Source organism: Rhineura floridana, chromosome 1 (genome assembly GCF_030035675.1).
Source record: "Rhineura floridana isolate rRhiFlo1 chromosome 1, rRhiFlo1.hap2, whole genome shotgun sequence".
NCBI classification, from domain to species: Eukaryota; Metazoa; Chordata; class Lepidosauria; order Squamata; family Rhineuridae; genus Rhineura; species Rhineura floridana.
The window spans coordinates 103334929-103354607 of NC_084480.1; the positions used below are offsets into that span (position 1 = coordinate 103334929).

Here is a 19679-nt window from a genome sequence, read left to right on the forward strand (position 1 = left end):
CAGTAATCGGAAATTGCATATCAATGCCTATCTCCTGCATGAGCATTGCGAACCACTGTAGCTCATTACAGGCCTGTGACAGGGCCACATACTTGGCTTCTGCACTTGATGTTGCAACCACATTTTGTTTCTTGCTGCTCCAGTCAATGCATGACCCGTGCCACATCACAACTATGCCAGAGGTTGACTTACGACTGCTCAGCTCCCCTGCATGATCTGCATCCACAAAACATTCAAGACCTCCTGTCTTTGCTCCTGACAAAACCAGACCCTTTGTCTTCGTGCCTTTCAGATAATGCACTATCCTTTTAATCCCTTGCCAGTCAGCCTCTGAAGGATGCTCTACCTTCCGGCTTAAAATACTGACTGCATTACATATGTCTGGGCGAGACACCTTCACCAAATATTGCAATTTCCCTATTATGCGCCTGTACTTCTCAGGATCTGTACAAGGCGTCTCCTGCACATTCTGTTGGAAAGCCACAACCATTGGAGTCTTCACAACATTGCATTCTGTCATGTTGCATTCTTCTATGATCTGATTTATTTTACTTTCCTGACTCAATGTTATGCTTCCGTCTTCTGCACGCACAATATCTGTGCCTAAATAGTGTGTGACAGGCCCCAAATTCTTTGTGTCCACCTGCCTGCTCAGTTGCTCCCTTTGATCCCAAGGTTTTTCTGCAACTTTAATGCTTCTGCTCAGAATTAACTGCTGTGTTTCTGGACACCAAACTTTGAAATATGCATTCTCTTGTGCTCTAGGTGCACGTTTGCCACGTCTCTTACCCTGTGGCTTGTAAACTCGGCTGCGATGCACTCTTTCAGGCATCAGCCTGACTGCATTACATGAATACCGTGGCTGTGTGCTTTTAACAGCTGTCTTCTTACAGCTCTGGCGGTCATTCCCTTTCCGCCCCATTAAACTCAAGGCATTAGCACACTTCACACCCACGGTCATTTTAAACTGCCCTTGTGTCATGAAACCCTGACAGACAACATTTTCTCCTCTTTGCACCCAACCCAACATTTTCCTTTATCAAACCAGACTGAAAATTGACAACTCACCAGTTTGCCCACTGATAAAATATTATGAGCCAAATCCGGAACAAACAGTTTGACATAATTCCAAGCTTGTCAAATTTAATCAGACCTGTAGCTTGCACAGATTTCCGTGATCCATCAGCAAGTAAAACAAAATCCTGCTCATCTGTAGACATGTAAAACAGACTCCTGTCTTTAATTAGTATATGGCTTGCTCCGCTGTCGACAATAAAGTTAATTTGTTCCAAGTCTTTAGACTTCTGTTTACAAACAAAGTTCACACATCCCTGCTTCAAGCCTCCATCCCTGGAGTTTCGCTTGACTGGACAATCTTTACGGAGATGCCCACAGGCCCCACAGGCAAAACAAGACTTCAGCCTCTGTTGTTGCTCCTGTTTGTTTTCCTGTCTGCTTTCGGCAGCCTGCTCCGGTTCGGCACATTTCTCCTCCTGCTTCCTGACAGCTTCCACCGGCTGGGCTCTCTGCGCCTCCTGCCTCCGCTGCCATTCCTGGGACAATTCCTGCAACGCATCCCACATCTTTTTAGCCGACGGCTCATCTCTCACACACATCAGTTGAGAATCCGATAGAGCCAAGATTATAAACGCCTGCACCCTCTGATCTCGACGCTTCCAGGCCGCGGTCAATACCGCCGGGGTTTTTTCTTCAATCACGTCCCATAAATCCTCTGTTATCAGCAAAGCCCTCATCCTCGGCTTCCAGCTGGCAAAATTCTTCTCATTAAGTCGTTCCATCGGCAAGCCTCCCCCAGACAGGTTTACAGCCATGTTGCTCACCTCCGTCTGGTTCAATCAATCAAGCTGCCCTCTCTGGAACTCCGTCTGCCTTTCAGACCAGCAACTTACTCCCGTGTAATGCGCTGTGGAGCGGAACCATCCTCTGCTACCACTGTTGGCTTGGGTGCGTTGTTGTGTGAAACAGCATACATTACGTTGGAGTTAAGTTGAGCAAGAAAACTTCTTCAGAGCATTTTAAGAGTCTTTATTAAGACATTAAGGCCAGAGGCTTAAGAGTAAATACATGTAGAGATTCTTCTCACCCCCCTTCTGGTACATCTCTCTCCATAGATAAACACAAAACACAGCCTCTCAGCTCAGAGGCATAATTCAGAAGAGCACAACACATAGTCTCTGTTAGAACTTTCCCAGTCGTTATCAGATGGCTACCATAGCAACGACCCTGGCAGTCTGTTCCCAGACAGATCATAGACATAACTCCCCCTTAACCACAGTTACGTCTTCACACTTGCAGGCTTCATGGAAAACTACTAGAGACAGTAATGCCAACTGGTCACCAGCCCAACACCTGGCACCCCTAGTTTGAGCAGAGATCATTTCAGTAGGATTGCCAAGTGCATTTCCCCCCTAGAACAGATTTAAGCAGCTGCATTAATTAGTGGCAAAACTAAGCTTCACCTACTTGTGTCTCCATGCTAGGGAGCTTCATATGCTACCCTAAAAACACAAAAACCCTGCCAAAAAAAAAAATAGTCAAGAAGTAAGACTGCCAGCTTGCAAGTCAAAGATCCTGCTTATTTCTTGTGCTAGTAGTTCCCAAACTTCTTTCCCTGAGGACCACTTGAAAATTGCTGATTGTCTTGGAGGACCACTTAATGATTTTTCTGCCTGTTGTAGTAATTTTAATGCGTTGTCCTAGATGCCGCATGATTTTTAATTTTATCTTTATAGCTTATTTCTTAAATTGTATTTTATAGTATGCTATATGAATTTGAAAGTGTGTTGTGCACTGCATACACATAATATATAAAGCACACTTTCTCTTGCACTACATACACATCATTTGTTGTTATGTGCCTTCAAGTCGATTATGACTTATGGCAACCCTATGAATCAGTGACCTCCAAGAGCATCTCTCATGAATCACCCTGTTCAGATCTTGTACGTTCAGGTCTGTGGCTTCCTTTATGGAATCAATCCATCTCTTGTTTGGCCTTCCTCTTTTTCTACTCCCTGCTGTTTTTCCCAGCATTATTGTCTTTTCTAGGGAATCATGTCTTCTCATGATGTGTCCAAAGTATGATAACCTCAGTTTCATCATTTTAGCTTCTGCATACACATCATATATACACTTAAACACCACTTTAATGTGCACTTTAATGAAAGAATTAGGGCTTTCAATCCCAGAATTATTTCTTAGCTTTAAATTCATCTATTAACTGTGAACAGCTTTCGCCCCCCTGCACCCACTTCTGTTACAGAACATTTTATGGGACAGAAGGAAATAGACTGAAGAGAAAGGATGGCTTTACATGGACTTTTTGTCCCTGGCTCCAGGCTGTTTCTTGGTTAATGGTGCTCTTGCAACCATTACCTTATTCACCCTCTTGTAACATGGTGAATCAGAATTATTAACTGAATCTGAGTGGCTGTAGCCTGCCTAAACCCAATTTGTGAGTCTGCCTTTATTGCTTCAGTGTCATTTGCCTCTGAAGGATTCACCTTTAAGAATTTATCTGCACAATAAAGTTGTTTTGGTAGGATGTTATCTCAGGACTGTTGCCCTGAAACACCAACCTTGTTTTACTTGTGTTATGTTCATGGTATTTCAGATCCTTTCAGATTAACTCAGGTCAGTCACCAGAGGCTGTGCATTTCCAGATCATTCATTCATTCTGTACTGAAGACAAAAATCCTGCTATTGTGTCATTTATATGAGATGAAAGAAGAGGTCAAACAAAAGTCCCTGACTTTGGTAGGAGCTGTTGGAACTTGTCCAATTTTGTTCAACTTTGTGTTCACCCATTAAAAAGTATCTGAAAATCTAAGCTTTCAAACGTGTCAGTAGACATTTGAAATCTGATGGATATTGTTACCTGTGGGAGCATAAGCAACAACTGGTCCATGTTTGTAGGAAATAAATAAAAGATCAGAATCATGTTATGCCGGCTATTGATGGTGTATGCTGCAATGATAGTCAATCGATGGCATTCAATGTAGTGCTAAGTCACAGTCTTGTCAGTGTAAGGATTTCCACTTGTGCAGTGGGAGTTCCTCTGTCTCCTCCCCACATGTGCCCCTAAACCTGTTGTGGGGTTTTCCCTAATCCTCCAGAGCATATTTGGGGTGGATGTGCAGGGTGTGCATGGGGGGCGGGGGTTGAAGTCCCATTGTTTAAGTGGAAATCCTGATTAGTTGAATACCACCCTTTGCTACTGTTCTAAAATGCTGTGACATGTAGTGCAATATTGAAGACAGCCGCCAGACAACTCCATTATAGTTTACTAGATGGATCTGGAAGAGTTGTGTTTGAGATCTGTCTCTTCCATGTGCTCTTGACCTTTCAGACTAATCTGTTGTTCAAGTGGAATAATAATGACCTCTTCTAGGCTTGTTTTGATGAGCATAATAAAAATTATAAAGTGCATTGCTATTTTTTTAAATTCCCATGTGTTATAAATATCAATAAGACTGAAGGACATTCTAGAGACAGTTTTATATGTGTAATTATACCGGGTTCTCTAGAGAACAAATATATTGTAAAACATTTTTCAAGCTTTTTCCAAAATATTGCCATTCAGCTACTTAACATTAAGTTACATATGCAAATGATAAATGGACAGAAATTGTCTCCATATCTAGGAATAGTGTCACCTCTAGGCAAGGCTCATTATATCTTTGAGACATATAGGTAATCTCATGGATCCAGATATGCCACAGGTAGGAGACCCTTGAGAAATTCTCTCAGAACTTTCACCCCACTGAGTTTGGATCCATCTGTGCAGCAGATTTATTGTCTGGATTATATTGTGCAGCTTCACAATGGACACATAAGCACCACCTTATACTGGAAATCCACTGACACTGCACACTTCTTTACAATTCTAGCTTCCACCAAACACACCACAAGATCTATTGTCTATAGCCAAAGACTTCAGTCCAACTACAGCACATCATATAGGGACTTATTCCTTAAGAAATACCTACTTCTAAATCCTTGAACTACAATATCCACCTAATAAAGTGAAAAAACAGATTAATATGTTTGCACTTGGAACCAGGAATAATTGATTGCAGTATGGACCCAGAAGCTAAAGTGAGAGCACACAATTTGTTATGTACAATTCCCAGCTAAAACTACTCAACATATCATTGCAGACAATAACACATCTATTTTACAGGACTTGGGTTGTAAGCCTATCCCTGTGTACCCTCTGACCCCTAATTTGAAACAACAACAGGACACATAATAGAGACAAACACAAATGACCAGAAGCTCCAACAAGTCCAGATGACAACTTTGCCCCCATATCCACACAGGCATAAATATTACATCAAGGACACATTTACTTGCTTATCTTCCAACATACTATATACTATAGTCAGCATGGATTTTTCGCATAATGCAATGTTAAATTGAAAATACCCCCATGCCATTCTGATACTTCCCATAAGCTCAATTCATAACAAAACCTTACAAAATTTATAGTCCTGAACTCAGAAACGCTTGCTTAACAAACCTCTCAATTTTCATGGTGATTCACAAAACAGTCAGAGAGAATCGAAGGTTCAAAGTGTAAAAAGAGAGCGAAAACAGCCCTTTTGGTGGACTTTTTTTCTGTCACAGTTCTCATAATTTGTTGAAATTAATTAAAAATCAGCCATGTTCATAGAGTACCTGTAATCCTATTACTGACCTGGCCCCATACTCTGACCTTCATCTTCTGCAGTTTAAAAGTTAAAAAAAAAAAAAAGCCTGGCTGATCTTTAATTAATTAAAGAAATTTTGGCTTGAACTCAATGATGTCGGGCATGCTCAGTAAGAACCAACTGTCAGTGTTCTAAAAGTCAGACTCCCAGCTGCTGGGCTTGCCTAATCAGAGGGCCACTCCCACACCAGTCTTTGATGTCATGGCTTCCCCCAAAGAATCCTGGGAAATTTAGTTTGTGAAGGGTGCTGAGAGGAGACTCCTATTCCGCTGACAGAGCTCCAGTGGCCAGACTGGTTTAACAGTCAGCCGCTCTGACTGAAGCTCTGTGAGGGGAACAGGGCATCTCCTAGCAACTCTCAGCAGCCTTCACTAGCTACACTTCCCAAGATTCTTTGAGAGAAGCTATGACTGCCTAAAGTGAAATACCAGTCTGGTGTGGATGTGCCAAGTGCCCGCCCACCCACCCAATCTCCCCCACTCCCCGTCCACTCCCCTTCCACTCCCCTTCCTGCCCTCCTCCTCCCCCACTTCCCCAGGTCAGTTTCACCTATCCTAAGCAAGATTGCACCGGATTAAATCCCACTGAAGTCAAAAAGCATGCAAATGATCAAACTTGCCCTCCCCTCTTCCCTCCTGCCCCTTCACTCTCCCTTCCTTCACCACCTCCCCTTCCAATCCCCTCCTTCCTCCTTCCTCCTTCTCCTCCCCCCCTCCCCCCATGGCTAGTTTTACCTATCCTAAGACTATGACCTTGGAGGCTGGGGTTCAAATCGCCACACAGCCATGAAGCGCACTGGGTGACCTTGGCCATTCACTGCCTCTCAGCCTCAGAGGAAGGCAATGGTAAACCACCTCTGCATACCACTTATGAAAACCCTATTCATAGGGTCACCGTAAGTCGCAATCGACTGGAAGGCAGTCCATTTCATTTTCAAGCATGATTGCATAGGAGTAAATCCCATTGAACTCAATAAGTATGCAAATTATCAAACCTGCCCACCCTTCCTCCTCCTCCCCATCACCTCCCTTTTGCCCCTCCCCCTCCCCTTCCAGTCCCCTCCTTCCACCTCCCCCTCCTTCTGCTCCTCTCTCCCCCTCCTTCCTTCCCTCTACTCTCCCCTCCTCCTCCCCCATCGTCAGTTTTACCTATCCTAGCCATGATTGCATAGGAGTAAATCCCATTGAACTCAATAAACAGGCAAATGATCAGGCCTGCCTTTCCCCTCCTTCCCCTCTCCTCTCCCTTCCTCCTCCCTTCTTCTTCCCCTCCCCTCTTGCTTCTTCCTCCTCCCCTGCCCACTCCAGGCTTCCCTCCCCATGCTCAGTTTTACCTATCCTAAGTATGATTGCACAGGAGTAAATCCCACTGAACTCAATAAACATGCAAATGATCAAACTTCACCTCCCCCCCTCCTACCTGCTCCCCTCCCCTTCCCCTGTGGTCAATTTCACCTATCTTAAGCATAATTGCAGGGGAGTAAATCCCACTGAACTCAATAAGCATGCAAATGAACAAACCATTCTCAGCAAACTTGCACAGGATCCCATTTCTTACCTCCCAGACTAAAAAGTAGGGAAATTCACTAATAAGCAAAAAACCTTGTGGTTTAAGAATGTACCTATAGCCAAAAGATATTTCTATCAAGTTTTAAAAGCAGGGTAATTCGGTAGCTATAGTGAATGCACCAGGGGAGCAGGAGACCTGACCTCCTCTCTGAGATATTGGACTGCCCTACAAAGTTGTCAAAATGCAAACACAATTTGAGTTAGTCTTTCACAGTCCAATCCACTTGCTGTGTAGCTTGGAAGAATTTGGTAACATGTGCCTCTGAGCATATGGTGAGTGATGGCAGCACCTAGAGTCAACCCAAATAACAGAAACAAGCCATGTGCTGTGCTGGGGATGGCAGGTTTGATCATTTGCATACTTATTGAGTTCAATGGGATTTACTCCTGTGTAATCATGCTTGAAAATGAAATGGACTGCCTTCAAGTCGATTCCGACTTATGGCGACCCTATGAATAGGGTTTTCATGATAAGTGGTATTCAGAGGTGGTTTACAGTTTTAGCAGGGAGGAAGCAACAATATTAAAACAGTTGATATAGTTCAGACAGTCACTTTAAATATGTTTGATGTACTTTTAGCGAAGTTTTCTATAACAAACCATTCTCTTTTGCTTCTGTTTCTGTGAATATGTGAAGTACAGCAACACTGTGCAACACTAAAAAAAAATCTCCAAAACAATTATGGAATAATGGCACTGACTGTTCTGCAGAATAGTTTCCAATGGACATGAAGAGTGTCTCAGCACAAGATAAAACAGTGGGAGGTGAAATATATTCTAGCAAAATTCTAGGTGTGCTCTATGTTTGACAGTGCCCACCCTTTCTTAAGTGGAGTAGTTTAAGCATAAAAAAGGTAAAGGTGTCCCTGTACTTGTAGTGCGAGTTGTTTCCGACTCTTAGGGTGACGTCTTGTGACGTTTACTAGGCAGACCGTATATATGGGGTGGGATTGCCAGTTCCTTCCCTGGCCTTTCTTTACCAGTTTAAGCATAGCAGGCTGCAAACATGCATCTTGGGCAGCCAAGTTTGTTTTTTCCAACAGCTAGAATCATTGCTTAAGTAGCAACATATTGTAATCCATCTGATTTTACATCAAACTGCAGTTTCTGATTCAACAATGCACCCAAAATAGAAATAGAGCATAATCTCCAGTTTGAAACACAAAAGGCTGTCTTCACCATCATATGACATCGACCAATAAAAAGGCTTTGAAATTAATAAAAATAAATTTGACACATTTTTCTAGGATGAATAATGAGATAAATAAAATTTTCTAGGTTAGATTCTCTGTAGAGAGAGTAGTAACACAGAAAACAGGCAAAGTAAGAAGAACATCAACAAATATAGAAAAATGTTATTCTCCATCTTTGCCACCACTCACCATATGCTCAGAGGCTCATGTTACCAAATTCTTCCAAGCTACACAGCAAGTGGATTGGACTGTGAAAGACCAACCCAAATTGTGTTCGCATTTTGACAAATTTGTAGGGCAGTACAATATCTCAGAGAGGAGGTCAGGTCTCCTGTTTCAGTAGACCTACCGGCACTGCTTTGGTTGTGGGGAGTGTGCATGGAGGTGTACAGCTAGTGGCAATTCGCTGAGTATGTGAGGGGGTTCATTTAAACACCTTTGTAAATGTGTGTGTGCTTTTGCTATCTGGGTTATAAAGTTATTTCTTATAATAGGTAGAGGGCAGTCTTAAACTTGCATTCATTAACACAAGAATCTTGATTGCTGATAGTTTCTGCTATAGGTTTCCCTTTGCTAAATTGGGATGGCAGGTGTCTAATCTTTTTAGAAATAACATGACCGCTAATAAGTGATAGTAGCCAGCAGCACCATTCTGTACATTGTACAAATGTAAAATAGTTGCTAGACATTAATATTTTGTCATCCAAATTAAGATGAGCTCTGTTAGTTCAGTATTTCTTCTTTATCTCATTCAATTCATCTGCTATTAGGAAGTTTGTGAGCTTTCTATCTCCAGGCACAGGTTAGTGAAAGTGAATTCTCAACTCTAGAGCTTAGCTCAGCAGAGACTAATCTGTAAGGTTCTTAGATAGTGAAAGAAAGGACTGTGTAAATTGATCTTATGTACAATATTAATGCTAACTTTCTTCAGTCCTATAACACATGCAAATAACAAGGTAGTTCCTATGTGCTGTATTAGTTATTACAGATAACTGAGATTTTAATATTTCTGTTCAGTCCCAGAAATCTTGGATGGAAGATGTCTTCAGTAAAAGAGAGTGTGCAAAAATTGTACCATGTTCCAAAGATCGTCACAGGTACTTTCTGTTTTGGTTGAATTGTACAAGGAATAAGAAGACAGATATTTTACGAAGAACTTGCAATGTCAGGTTTCTCTTAGTAAATACAGATCCTTCAAGCTGCTACAAACAGAAATACAATTTTATTTAATGAACTTCAGCCATCTTTTAATTTTGAACTCGCTGCTCTTTGTTTCCCTTAAAGTGGCAGGTGGAGTACCAGTTATTTATTTACATGTATATCCCACCTTTCTTCTGCCATGGGACCCAAGCCAGTATGCATGGGGGCACCCTGGATAACCAGAGCCACACCTGCTTAGCTTCAGTAAGGTGGTGGCCCTTACATGCCTTCAGACCATATCCGGTTTATTCAAGGTGCTGGAGGAAGTATATCTCCAGTGTGTAACCCATAATCCACAAGTATCGTAAGGGTCACCTAGTTAAATCCTACACTAATTTTGCATAAATTCAGAAAAAAGAAAAATAGCTGCACCAAAAATGACTTGAATGTCCAGCAGTTTCACAGCACTGCAGTGGCAGTGACTGAGCTGAAATAAAGCCATGGGATTTGCTCCCACAGGAAGTAGTGATGGCCTCCAACTTGGATGGCTTTAAAAGATTAGACAAATTCATCAAGGATAAGGCTATCAATGGCTGCTAGCCCCAATGGCTATCTGCTATCTGTCAGAGGCAGTATGCCCCTGGAAGCCAGTTGCTGGGAATCACAAGTTGAGAAACTGCTCTTGCCCTCAGGTCCTGCCTTTGGGCTTTCCATTAGCATCTGGTTGGCCGCTGTAAGAACAGGGTGCTGGACTAGATGGGCCATTGGCTTGATCTTGCAGGACTCTTCTTAGGTTCTTATGTTGATGAATATAGAAAAAGAAGATACTATGGAGAAGAGGTGAGCATCCTGTGGGCTTCAGGCCGCATCCAGCCCTCAACCTCGTTTCCAAAGCCCTTTACAATCTATCAGTTCAGACCTCTGTGACAAGAGATATCTGTCGTCATTCCTGCACCCCTGCAGCCTGCTGGGCATGGGAGGAAGAGGGGGACAGAGATAAAAGTGGGGTGGTAGAAAGAGATGGGAAACGGGCTTTGCAGAGCACTGACTCTAGCAAGCCTAGCCTCATAGTGAAATCAATGGGAAAAAAGCTGTTGTAAGTATTCAGATTGCAGCCTTGTGCCTTGCACGTAACTGATAGTACTTAGATTGTGTGATATCTGATTCATTTTTATCGCTTTGAAAGATGTAATGCAGGTGATTGGGACAGGTTTTGATGCATTGTCAATTTGTAATTAGTTAAAGCAGTGTAGCAAAGTTACATTTTGAAAGTGGAAGCCAGAGTAAGTGGCCCTTTTCCGTCTAATTTTGAAGGTGTTCTCTTGAACTCTTGCATGCTCACATATCAATCGTACAGTAAGTTGCTGACAATGTGGTCTAGATTTCAGATGAGACGTGAAGTAAAAAGTGTGATTCAGTCTTTTGTAACAGTAGTGCAACAAAATGCTTCGGATCAATAGTATGCCTCTTTGAAGGCTGACAAAGAATGTTAAAAAATGTAATTGTGCACTGTAATGCTATTTGTAACAGATGCTTCTCTCTCTCTCTCTCCCCCCCCCCAGATGTCCTGCAGGATGCCAAGTGTGCCAGAACTTAATCAGGTAAGATCACATACAATTTGAGGCTGTATTTTTTCAAATAAGGAATGGGCATGAAATATTTTTAACCAAGGATGCGAGATTATATCGCCACACCTTATTAATCAGTATTGTTAATTGTATTTCAGGAAGATGCTGAAGGATTTACTAGAAATCCTGCTGTGGCCAATAAATGACATGCTGCATTCCAGAGACTTCTATGCACAGTTGGTGCCTATTGTGTGATATGGGAAGACAAATGAACCAGAACTCAGTGCAAATAGTTACATAACTGTCAGTGGGTTAAGCCTACATATTAGAGAAAGTTTGGTATGGAAGATACAATGTTGGTGCTTCCAGGTAGGACTAGGAGAAACCGCCATCTGAAACCCGCTGCCAGTCAGTGTAGGTAAAACTGAGCTAGATGGAGCAGTGTAAAGCAGCTGCATAAGGACATAAAAAGAGCCCTGTGGGATCAGGCCAAAGCCCCATCCATTCCAACATCATATTCTCACAGTGGCCAACCAGATGCCCATGGGAATCCCACAAGCAGGTCCTGGGTGCAAAAGTGCTTCTTCCGCCCCTGTGTTTCTAAACGGCTCATGCAGATCCGATTGTTCTGCTTGTGCAATTGGGGTATTAACTTCCACAGATTCCTGCCATTACAGTCTTAATATTCATTCCTGTTCTTCCGTTTTCTGTCCGCATTAGTGAATAGAGCTTGAAAGAATGTATTTGTCATTTATTTATGTTTTTGTCCATCCCTAAGTCACTCCTTCTCCACAGGTATTTCTGTACCTGTGTGTGAAAATGGAAATGGACTGCCTTCAAGTCAATCCTGACTTATGGCTGCCCTATGAACATGGTTTTCATGGTAGGCGGTATTCAGAGGGGGTTTACCATTGCCTCCCTCTGCAGAATGGAGGGTTGGGTGTGTGTGGAGGGGTTGATACTATTGCACAAATAGATTCATTTCCACCATAGCCTGTGTGGCAGTACTCAGTTATGCATTCCATTGCTTTTGATTTCCTTTCAGATCTCCATGTTGGAAAAATCTGCCCTGTGCATATATATTTGAAAAATAGCCACATTTTCTCTGTCTTTCTCTTGCATTCAGTCTAAACTTTCCTGTGATAAATATTTGGATTGGTAATTTCATGTGTCTGTATTTTGTTAACAGGAGCCTTAGCCTGAAATTTACTTATAATTTTAACAAGATCCTTTGCACATTGCAAGATTTCTAGCAAAATGTTTGGACAATTCATTCAGTATTTCTATGAAACTTGAGAAATGTGTAACTGCATTCTAGAACAATGCATTAATGTGAGCTAGTCAGTGTTTATATGCAGTAGCTCAGAAATACATTTAGTTAATGTTTGCCGTTGTTATGAGTTTTTTGTCTTTTTAAAAAAAGATGTTGTTGTGGACGGCTAATTGGCGATCATCCTGGGATAGATTATGGTTGGCCTGCCTGTCAATCTGCAAGGGAGACAGAGAATGAGGAATGGTCTGTCCAAAAGGACACAAAGACAAGCCCGACAGATGCATTTGGTACTATCAATTTTCAAGACAGTGATCACACTTACCATGCCAAGGTTTGTGCACATTCTAAAATGGGACTGTAACAATTATTGAATAACTTTCTAAATTCTTTAGCATTCTGACTGTAACGTAAAAATAAATGCAAGTGATAAATATAAAACTGCTGGTGTTAAATAAAAAAACAGAATAAGAGTGAGTTTGTCCTATGCTTTTTCATAATTTCATGACTGTAGTATCAAGGGAGAACATGCTTGTGTGTGAAAGGTCAAGCATCACTTGTAACAGTTTCAGGCACAAGATCTAATTAGCCATACATTCAAGATGATGAGTAAATATAGGCTGTGCTAAAAATTGGTGAGGTCGGTGATAGTACATGTTGTTCCCTCACCACAATGAACGGGTTTCCATTCCTGGAAATAGGAATCTGGAAAGGAAAATGTGAGGGATGTTGACATGAGGTTTTGTGTCTGAGTTTTCCTGTAAGCATGACTTTCACAACTGAGGACAATTTAAACGGGAAAATGTTTGAACTATTACAATTTGCAGCAAATTGAAGAGATTAGAACTAAAATGCTGTCTTCTCCCTATAAAAGCATATGCTACCTTTCCACTCTCTGTACTCATGTTTTAACAACTACAGTTTATTATTTTCAGTATATTAGAACTTCATATGATACCAAGATCGACCAGTTGCTGCAACTCATGATGAAAGAATGGCAGATGGAATTGCCCAAACTGGTCATTTCTGTTCATGGTGGCATCCAGAACTTCAAGCTTCCATCTAAGCTTAAGCAGCTTTTCAGCAAAGGCTTGGTCAAAGCTGCTGAGACTACAGGAGCATGGATACTAACAGAAGGCATCAACAGTGGTACAGTGAACTCTTTTTTTTAATATAATGTTTCAGCCCCGGGAAGCACAATTTTCACATGTATTTTCTGATGCAAACTGCCTGAGATCTCAAATATCACACACCCCGCTGTCCACCTGACATGTTGCATTTGCAGTGGTCTACCACTGAGCTCTACCAACAAGCGATGCCCCCTCTCATACTATTTTCATGGTTTGGTTTCCTCAATGAAAGGCAGCAATACAATGTATTTGTGGTTGGTTGGTTAGTAAGAACTGTTTACACATGTAAAAGGCAGTTTAATCCTTCTTCATCTTGGCCATATTGAATGTTTGGTATACACACACTTTTGGGGCCTGTGTATTTTAAGGGTGCGGATTGTAGCTCTGTGAGGGATTTCCTAACAACTCCCAACATGCTTACGGTTCCTAGGATTCTTGGGGGGAAGCCATGACTGTTAAAGCGGCACAAGAGTTCTTTAAATGTTTCATGTGGAAGTGACTACTGTGTGGTGGAAAAATATTGCATTATTCCAGAAGCACAGTATTGAACTTTGTTGAGAACATAAATGCTGTCTTCAGGGGGCAGGGAAAAACCTAACTGACTATGTGTGATGGAGTAACAATCACACAATTTTATGGAGAAGTTCCATGTATGAAACATCTTCTGTAGTACTGTAGTTGTAACTCCACCAGATTCTATGTTACTCTGTTTCTTTGAAAAGGACATGAGCTATTTCCTTTTAGCAATATGGATATACTGCAAATTTCTTCTTTATTTCATTTCCAGACTGTCCATCTATATTGAATACAGGGCAATGCACAAACAATAATGTAGTGTGATGACAAGATGCCAACTGTTTTGTAATGCTAATATTAATGATGATAACTATAATAATGATATTTCTAGGAGTGTCTAAACATGTGGGAGATGCATTAAAAACCCATGCTTCTCAGTATTTAAGAAAGATCTGGGCTGTTGGAATTCCTCCTTGGGGTATCATTGAGAACCAGAGGGACCTCATTGGAAAAGATGTGAGTCAATGGATGTTCTTTGCTTTTTCTTTTCATTTTAAGAGCACCCTTTCCCTAAGTCCAGAAACCTGCATAGTAGGGCTTAACATGTAGGGAAGAGCTGTTTCCCATGTACAAACTTTCACCACTGGCAAAAAGGAGTTTTATGCATAACTTGCCCCCATACTCACACATGCAATTTATGCAGTGCAGATATATGTGGGTTAGGGTATCAGCAGAGGCAGGATACAGACTACTGCATGGATAACCCATTTCTTCTACGTAGTGCAGATGAAAATGGAAATGGACTGCCTTCAAGTAGATTCTGACTTATGGCGACCTTATGAATAGGGTTTTCATGATAAGCAGTATTCAGAGGGGGTTTACCATTGCCTTCTTCTGAGGCTGAGAGACAGTGACTGGCTCAAGGTCAGCCAGTGAGCTTCATGGCTGTGTGGGGATTCAAACCCTGGTCTCCCAGGTCACAGTCCAATACCTTAACCACTACAATGGCTCTCCATCATGCAGATCAACTGCACTTTTCTCTTGATACAGTTGGGAATCCTCCTGCTACTTACGTGGATTCACGGTGGATTACAAGTCATATGTAACATCCGCTTCTTGGATTATTACATATGCATCTTGACCTGCTTCTAAAGCATACATAAGCAAACAGACAAGGGGATAACCTTCCAAACAATGCTCTGACATTTTGTGGAACATGTTTCTTTTCTCTTTTAAAAATATAGCTCTTTTTTGTGCACTTTCCAGAGCACGCATCTCCCATGATTGAAAAAGAAATGGGAAAAGGGAGACAAATACCTCATACCTAGGGTTGCTTTCCAGATAGGTGTTTGTTATGGGATGGGTGTTCCTCATCTAGGCAATTTTTTTCACAGCATCTGTATGATGTCACAGGGGTTAAAATGCCAGCCCATAATTTTTTACTCATTTTATCCAGATTTACCCTTTCACAGAAAAATTGGACATTAATAAAATCCTGTTACCAATGATCCTTTTACAATATATGAATGACCTGTTTTCAGTATTAAGCCCCCATCTGGAAGCACCCCTAGACACATATACCCTGTTCCACTGCAGAAAGGATACCATTATTATGTTAGGCCGGGACAGGATAACATTCAACCAGGGCTGCATCGATGATGTTATAAAACTATGCTATTGGGATTTTTAAACAACAAAGGCAAACATGGCATGAATGAGTTGATATCATAACCTGTTGTGACATAAAATAAATTATTTCTCTATTAGAATTCTCTATTGGAATCTTTTCTTTCTCTATTTCTCTTATTATTTCTTATTAGAAATAAGAAGGGATGATGCTAACTAGGTCAGATGTTCCACCCTCCTCCCAAACCTTTGAAATATTATCTTAATGACAATGCTACCGTGTTTTACTGGGGCTGTTGTTTTTTACCTTGATTCTCTTCAGGTAGTCTGTCTGTATCAGACACTGAGCAATCCTCTCAGCAAGCTGAGCACCCTCAACAGTATGCATTCCCATTTCATACTGGCTGATGATGGCACAGTGGGCAAATATGGCAATGAGATGAAACTCAGGAGAAATCTAGAAAAATACCTGTCGCTTCAGAAAATACATACTAGTAAGTAATCTTTGTTCTGTGTTAGTTCTGTAAGAAGCTTCTTCTCTGAGAGCTGGCAATGGGCGAAGAAGATAGAGGTGGCATTCTCCTTTATACCAGATTGCCATGTTTTCCACATAGGCGATGAGTGCTGGAAGCATATCTTAAGGCTGTTTTGGAGTTCTCTAGGGCATATTAGCCACCAGCCCATCATCTGATCCACATCTTGCCAACTGTGTGTGGTTACTGAAATAGTTTCATTTCAAAGAGCTGAAAAAGTCAGGCCAATTTTAGTTTGGAGAAATGGAGTTACGCAGGCATCATAGAGTTCAGGGGAACAGTTGTTTGTTTTGGAGTCTGCACTATTGTGTAGTTTTCCTATTTCATCTCCATAGCTGCTGCTGCTGCTGTTGCAGTATTTATTTTCTACCTGCCATTTACTAGCAGGTCCCAGGGGAGGGTTACAACAATTTAAAATTCAATATTAAAAGCAGTTGAAACAAATTTAGAATATTTTGTTTTGCTTTAAAAGACCCACCTAGATTTTATATTTTTAATAGTTCTACATAAGTAGTACTATTGTTTTTTCCACATGTTCTTGTTATTAAACCATTGTAGTGCAGTACAGATATCATGATAGATCATAGTTAATGGTTTACCATGAATACAGAGTTTGCTCCCACTTAGCTTCTTCAGTCTTGCTGATGGGAGCAGCAAATCATGATCCCTGACTTAGTGTAACATTCATTTTATTCACAACCCTCCTGATACCGGCAAGGGCGGCCCTCTTTCCTATGAATGCACAGGGTCAAGGATTTTTGCTTTCTCCCTTTATCCATGTCTACTCAGAGGTCTTATACGTTGAACGTTAGTTCACCTAAGCTCACAAGATTCCAACAGCAGTCGTCAAAAAGTAGACAGATTTTAGACAGAGACACCATCCAAGGATTCTTGGATCTTGGGAGGTACCTGAAATTTTCTATTCAGGAGTCAGACTTCAGATAGCAGAATATTTTTCTAATATATGCTATTTATTCATATCTTGCACACTACAGCTATTACAATGCATTCTAAGTGGCCTTAGCCATCATATCAGAAACAGAATATAAGAATACAAATCAGCAAGGAAGAGGTTGCTGTATATACTCATTTAACATCACAGTATAAGACCTTGAAGGTATAACGTACTTACTTAGGTTACAATAGATGGAAGGACTGAGTTAAACTCAATATCTTGTTACAGAGCCAAAGTTACAAAATGCACGGAAATACATCTCACCCATCAGATGACATAGATGCTATATAATTCCTGCAGTCTTCAACCCACTCCAGCCAGAAATGGATCCTGAGCTTACTGAGGCTTGGATTTTATACACTTTTTATCAGAGAGGGGACATTTTCCCATGGCCTTATCAGCTGCCTTCTCTCCATGCTGCCTCTCCATGCCATCTGCCAGAGACAGCAAGTGTGGCTAGCTAAACTTTTTGCCAACAGCTACTTCACTTAATCAGGTGTGCCTCTCTGGTGGTTCTGATTGTTATGTCTCTCTGAGATTCACCAAAAAATGCAACACCTTAAATGTTGGCAGCTGCTTATTGCTATCAGTGTTGACATATGTTTATGAGTCTCTCTAAACATTTGGCTGTCTTCCCAGACATCTTATCTCCCTGCTCTTCTGCCACTGAACTCTCACTGGTTTATACAGGAGGAGAGGACAGAGAAACCCTTTCTGAGAACATTTTTGCTCTTTTGCAATATACATACTATTGATTTAAGCAGACTATATAAGCTATTACAGCAATAATAAATATAAGCCTTTAAGGGCTGAACCCATTACATCCTCCCCCATGATTTGTAAGCCAAGAACAAGCCTTGGATTAACATCATAGTTTGTTTCAAGTGAAACAAACTACAAGCACAACATTAAGCCAGGGATCATGGTTCGTTACTGGCTAGAGGGGAGGAAAAAAGTGGGAGCCTTCTGCGCTCCCAGTGATGATGGTTTACTGTGACCATTGTCTATGGTTTATTCTGATATGTGAAGACTGCCAATAATAATTTTGTTATCCTAAATTTGATATACTTATAGGAGTTTTACTCACCTATATTAAGAAATTTTAACCAAGGATCTCTATGTAGATCTCTCAAACTCATAATACATGATTTCTACTTATTTCAATTGACAGTTTATTACTGTTTCCATCAACAATAATTTCAGTGGTTTTGCTGTTTCCATCAACAGAAATCTGTTTTTTTCTTACTATCAAATTACACCTAGAATTTTTAATAGTATATTTTTCTTAGAAGTTTACAGTACTTTTTCTTAGGGCTGCAACATTTAACCAATTAACAAATATTTTGATAGAATGTTTTCTAAATGCCCTGATTCATCGATTAGCATATTTTAAACATATATGTAATACAGTTTTAATACTTAGTACCTGCCATCTGCAGTTTTTAGAACACCTTCTTCCTTGTCTCACATATGTACATCTCTTAAAAAGGTAACACATGAGTTCATCATCTAAAAAGCAAAACAACAATCACAAAAACCTTATGCTTTTTTTGCTTCAGAAATATTAGTTGTTACTCATACACAAGTTCATGCAAATTTAATCAATGAAGTTAACTGAGTAAAACTCATTATTTAACTGACATTTTTTTAAAAAAACCAGGTGATAGCCCTGCTTTTGCTGTTGCCATTTTTTTTCTTGATGGGGTCATAAGTGGATTATGAAACATAGAGTACTGTGGAACTCTGCCCTGTTAACAGTTTTTCTGTGGCTTGAAACAGGATTGGGACAAGGAGTGCCCTTAGTTGGGCTGGTGGTGGAAGGTGGTCCAAACGAGATCCTAACAGTGTTGGAATATGTGAGGGACAAACCAGCTGTCCCTGTAGTAGTATGCGAGGGAACTGGGAGAGCTGCTGACCTTCTCGCTTTTACCCATAAGCACACAGCAGATATCACGTGAGTATTTCCAACTGATGTCATTTGCTTTGGTTTGTAACTTTTTGGCATATTGCAAAATATGCCTTTAATCAAACAAGGACATAGCTGAGGAATGATGCATTCAAATCTGGGTGTTTAGGTGGGTTTTTTAAAAAAACAATTAATGGACCTTTTTGAGTAACAAGGTGGATATTTTCCTCATCCCAAGGGATCTCTTGTGAGCATCTCAACTTCTCATTCTGGAAGAAGGAAAGAGGATGAGCTCAGCCAGTCTTTTCCCAGGACCCATTTTAGGCCTGCTGCTGGTGCTTTCTTCTTCTGCTCTCTCTTTATCATACCTCCCCCAATACGCTTTTTAGTAATAAGTTGCTTCACTGCTACCTCCTTCCTCATTTATTGACTGATGGGTGGTACTGGGAATATTGGCCTGGCAAATGGGGAAGCCTCTGGTTGCCACCATTTTCTTCCTTGTGTTATCAGGGTGATTCTAGAGAAGTAGCTGAAGTGGCCTA

At 41.0% G+C, this 19679-nt stretch overlaps 1 protein-coding gene across 1 annotated transcript in view; it reads left to right on the forward strand.

The window, feature by feature from the left end:
• Nucleotides 1-19679, forward strand: part of TRPM6 (transient receptor potential cation channel subfamily M member 6) — a 125018-nt gene that overhangs the window by 5499 nt on the left and 99840 nt on the right. Inside the window, exons 2-8 of the mRNA XM_061609311.1 lie at nucleotides 9491-9590; nucleotides 11196-11234; nucleotides 12625-12805; nucleotides 13407-13620; nucleotides 14509-14633; nucleotides 16066-16237; nucleotides 19011-19185. Coding sequence (XP_061465295.1) covers nucleotides 9491-9590; nucleotides 11196-11234; nucleotides 12625-12805; nucleotides 13407-13620; nucleotides 14509-14633; nucleotides 16066-16237; nucleotides 19011-19185 — 1006 coding nt within the window. The remainder of the gene's footprint in view (nucleotides 1-9490; nucleotides 9591-11195; nucleotides 11235-12624; nucleotides 12806-13406; nucleotides 13621-14508; nucleotides 14634-16065; nucleotides 16238-19010; nucleotides 19186-19679) is intronic.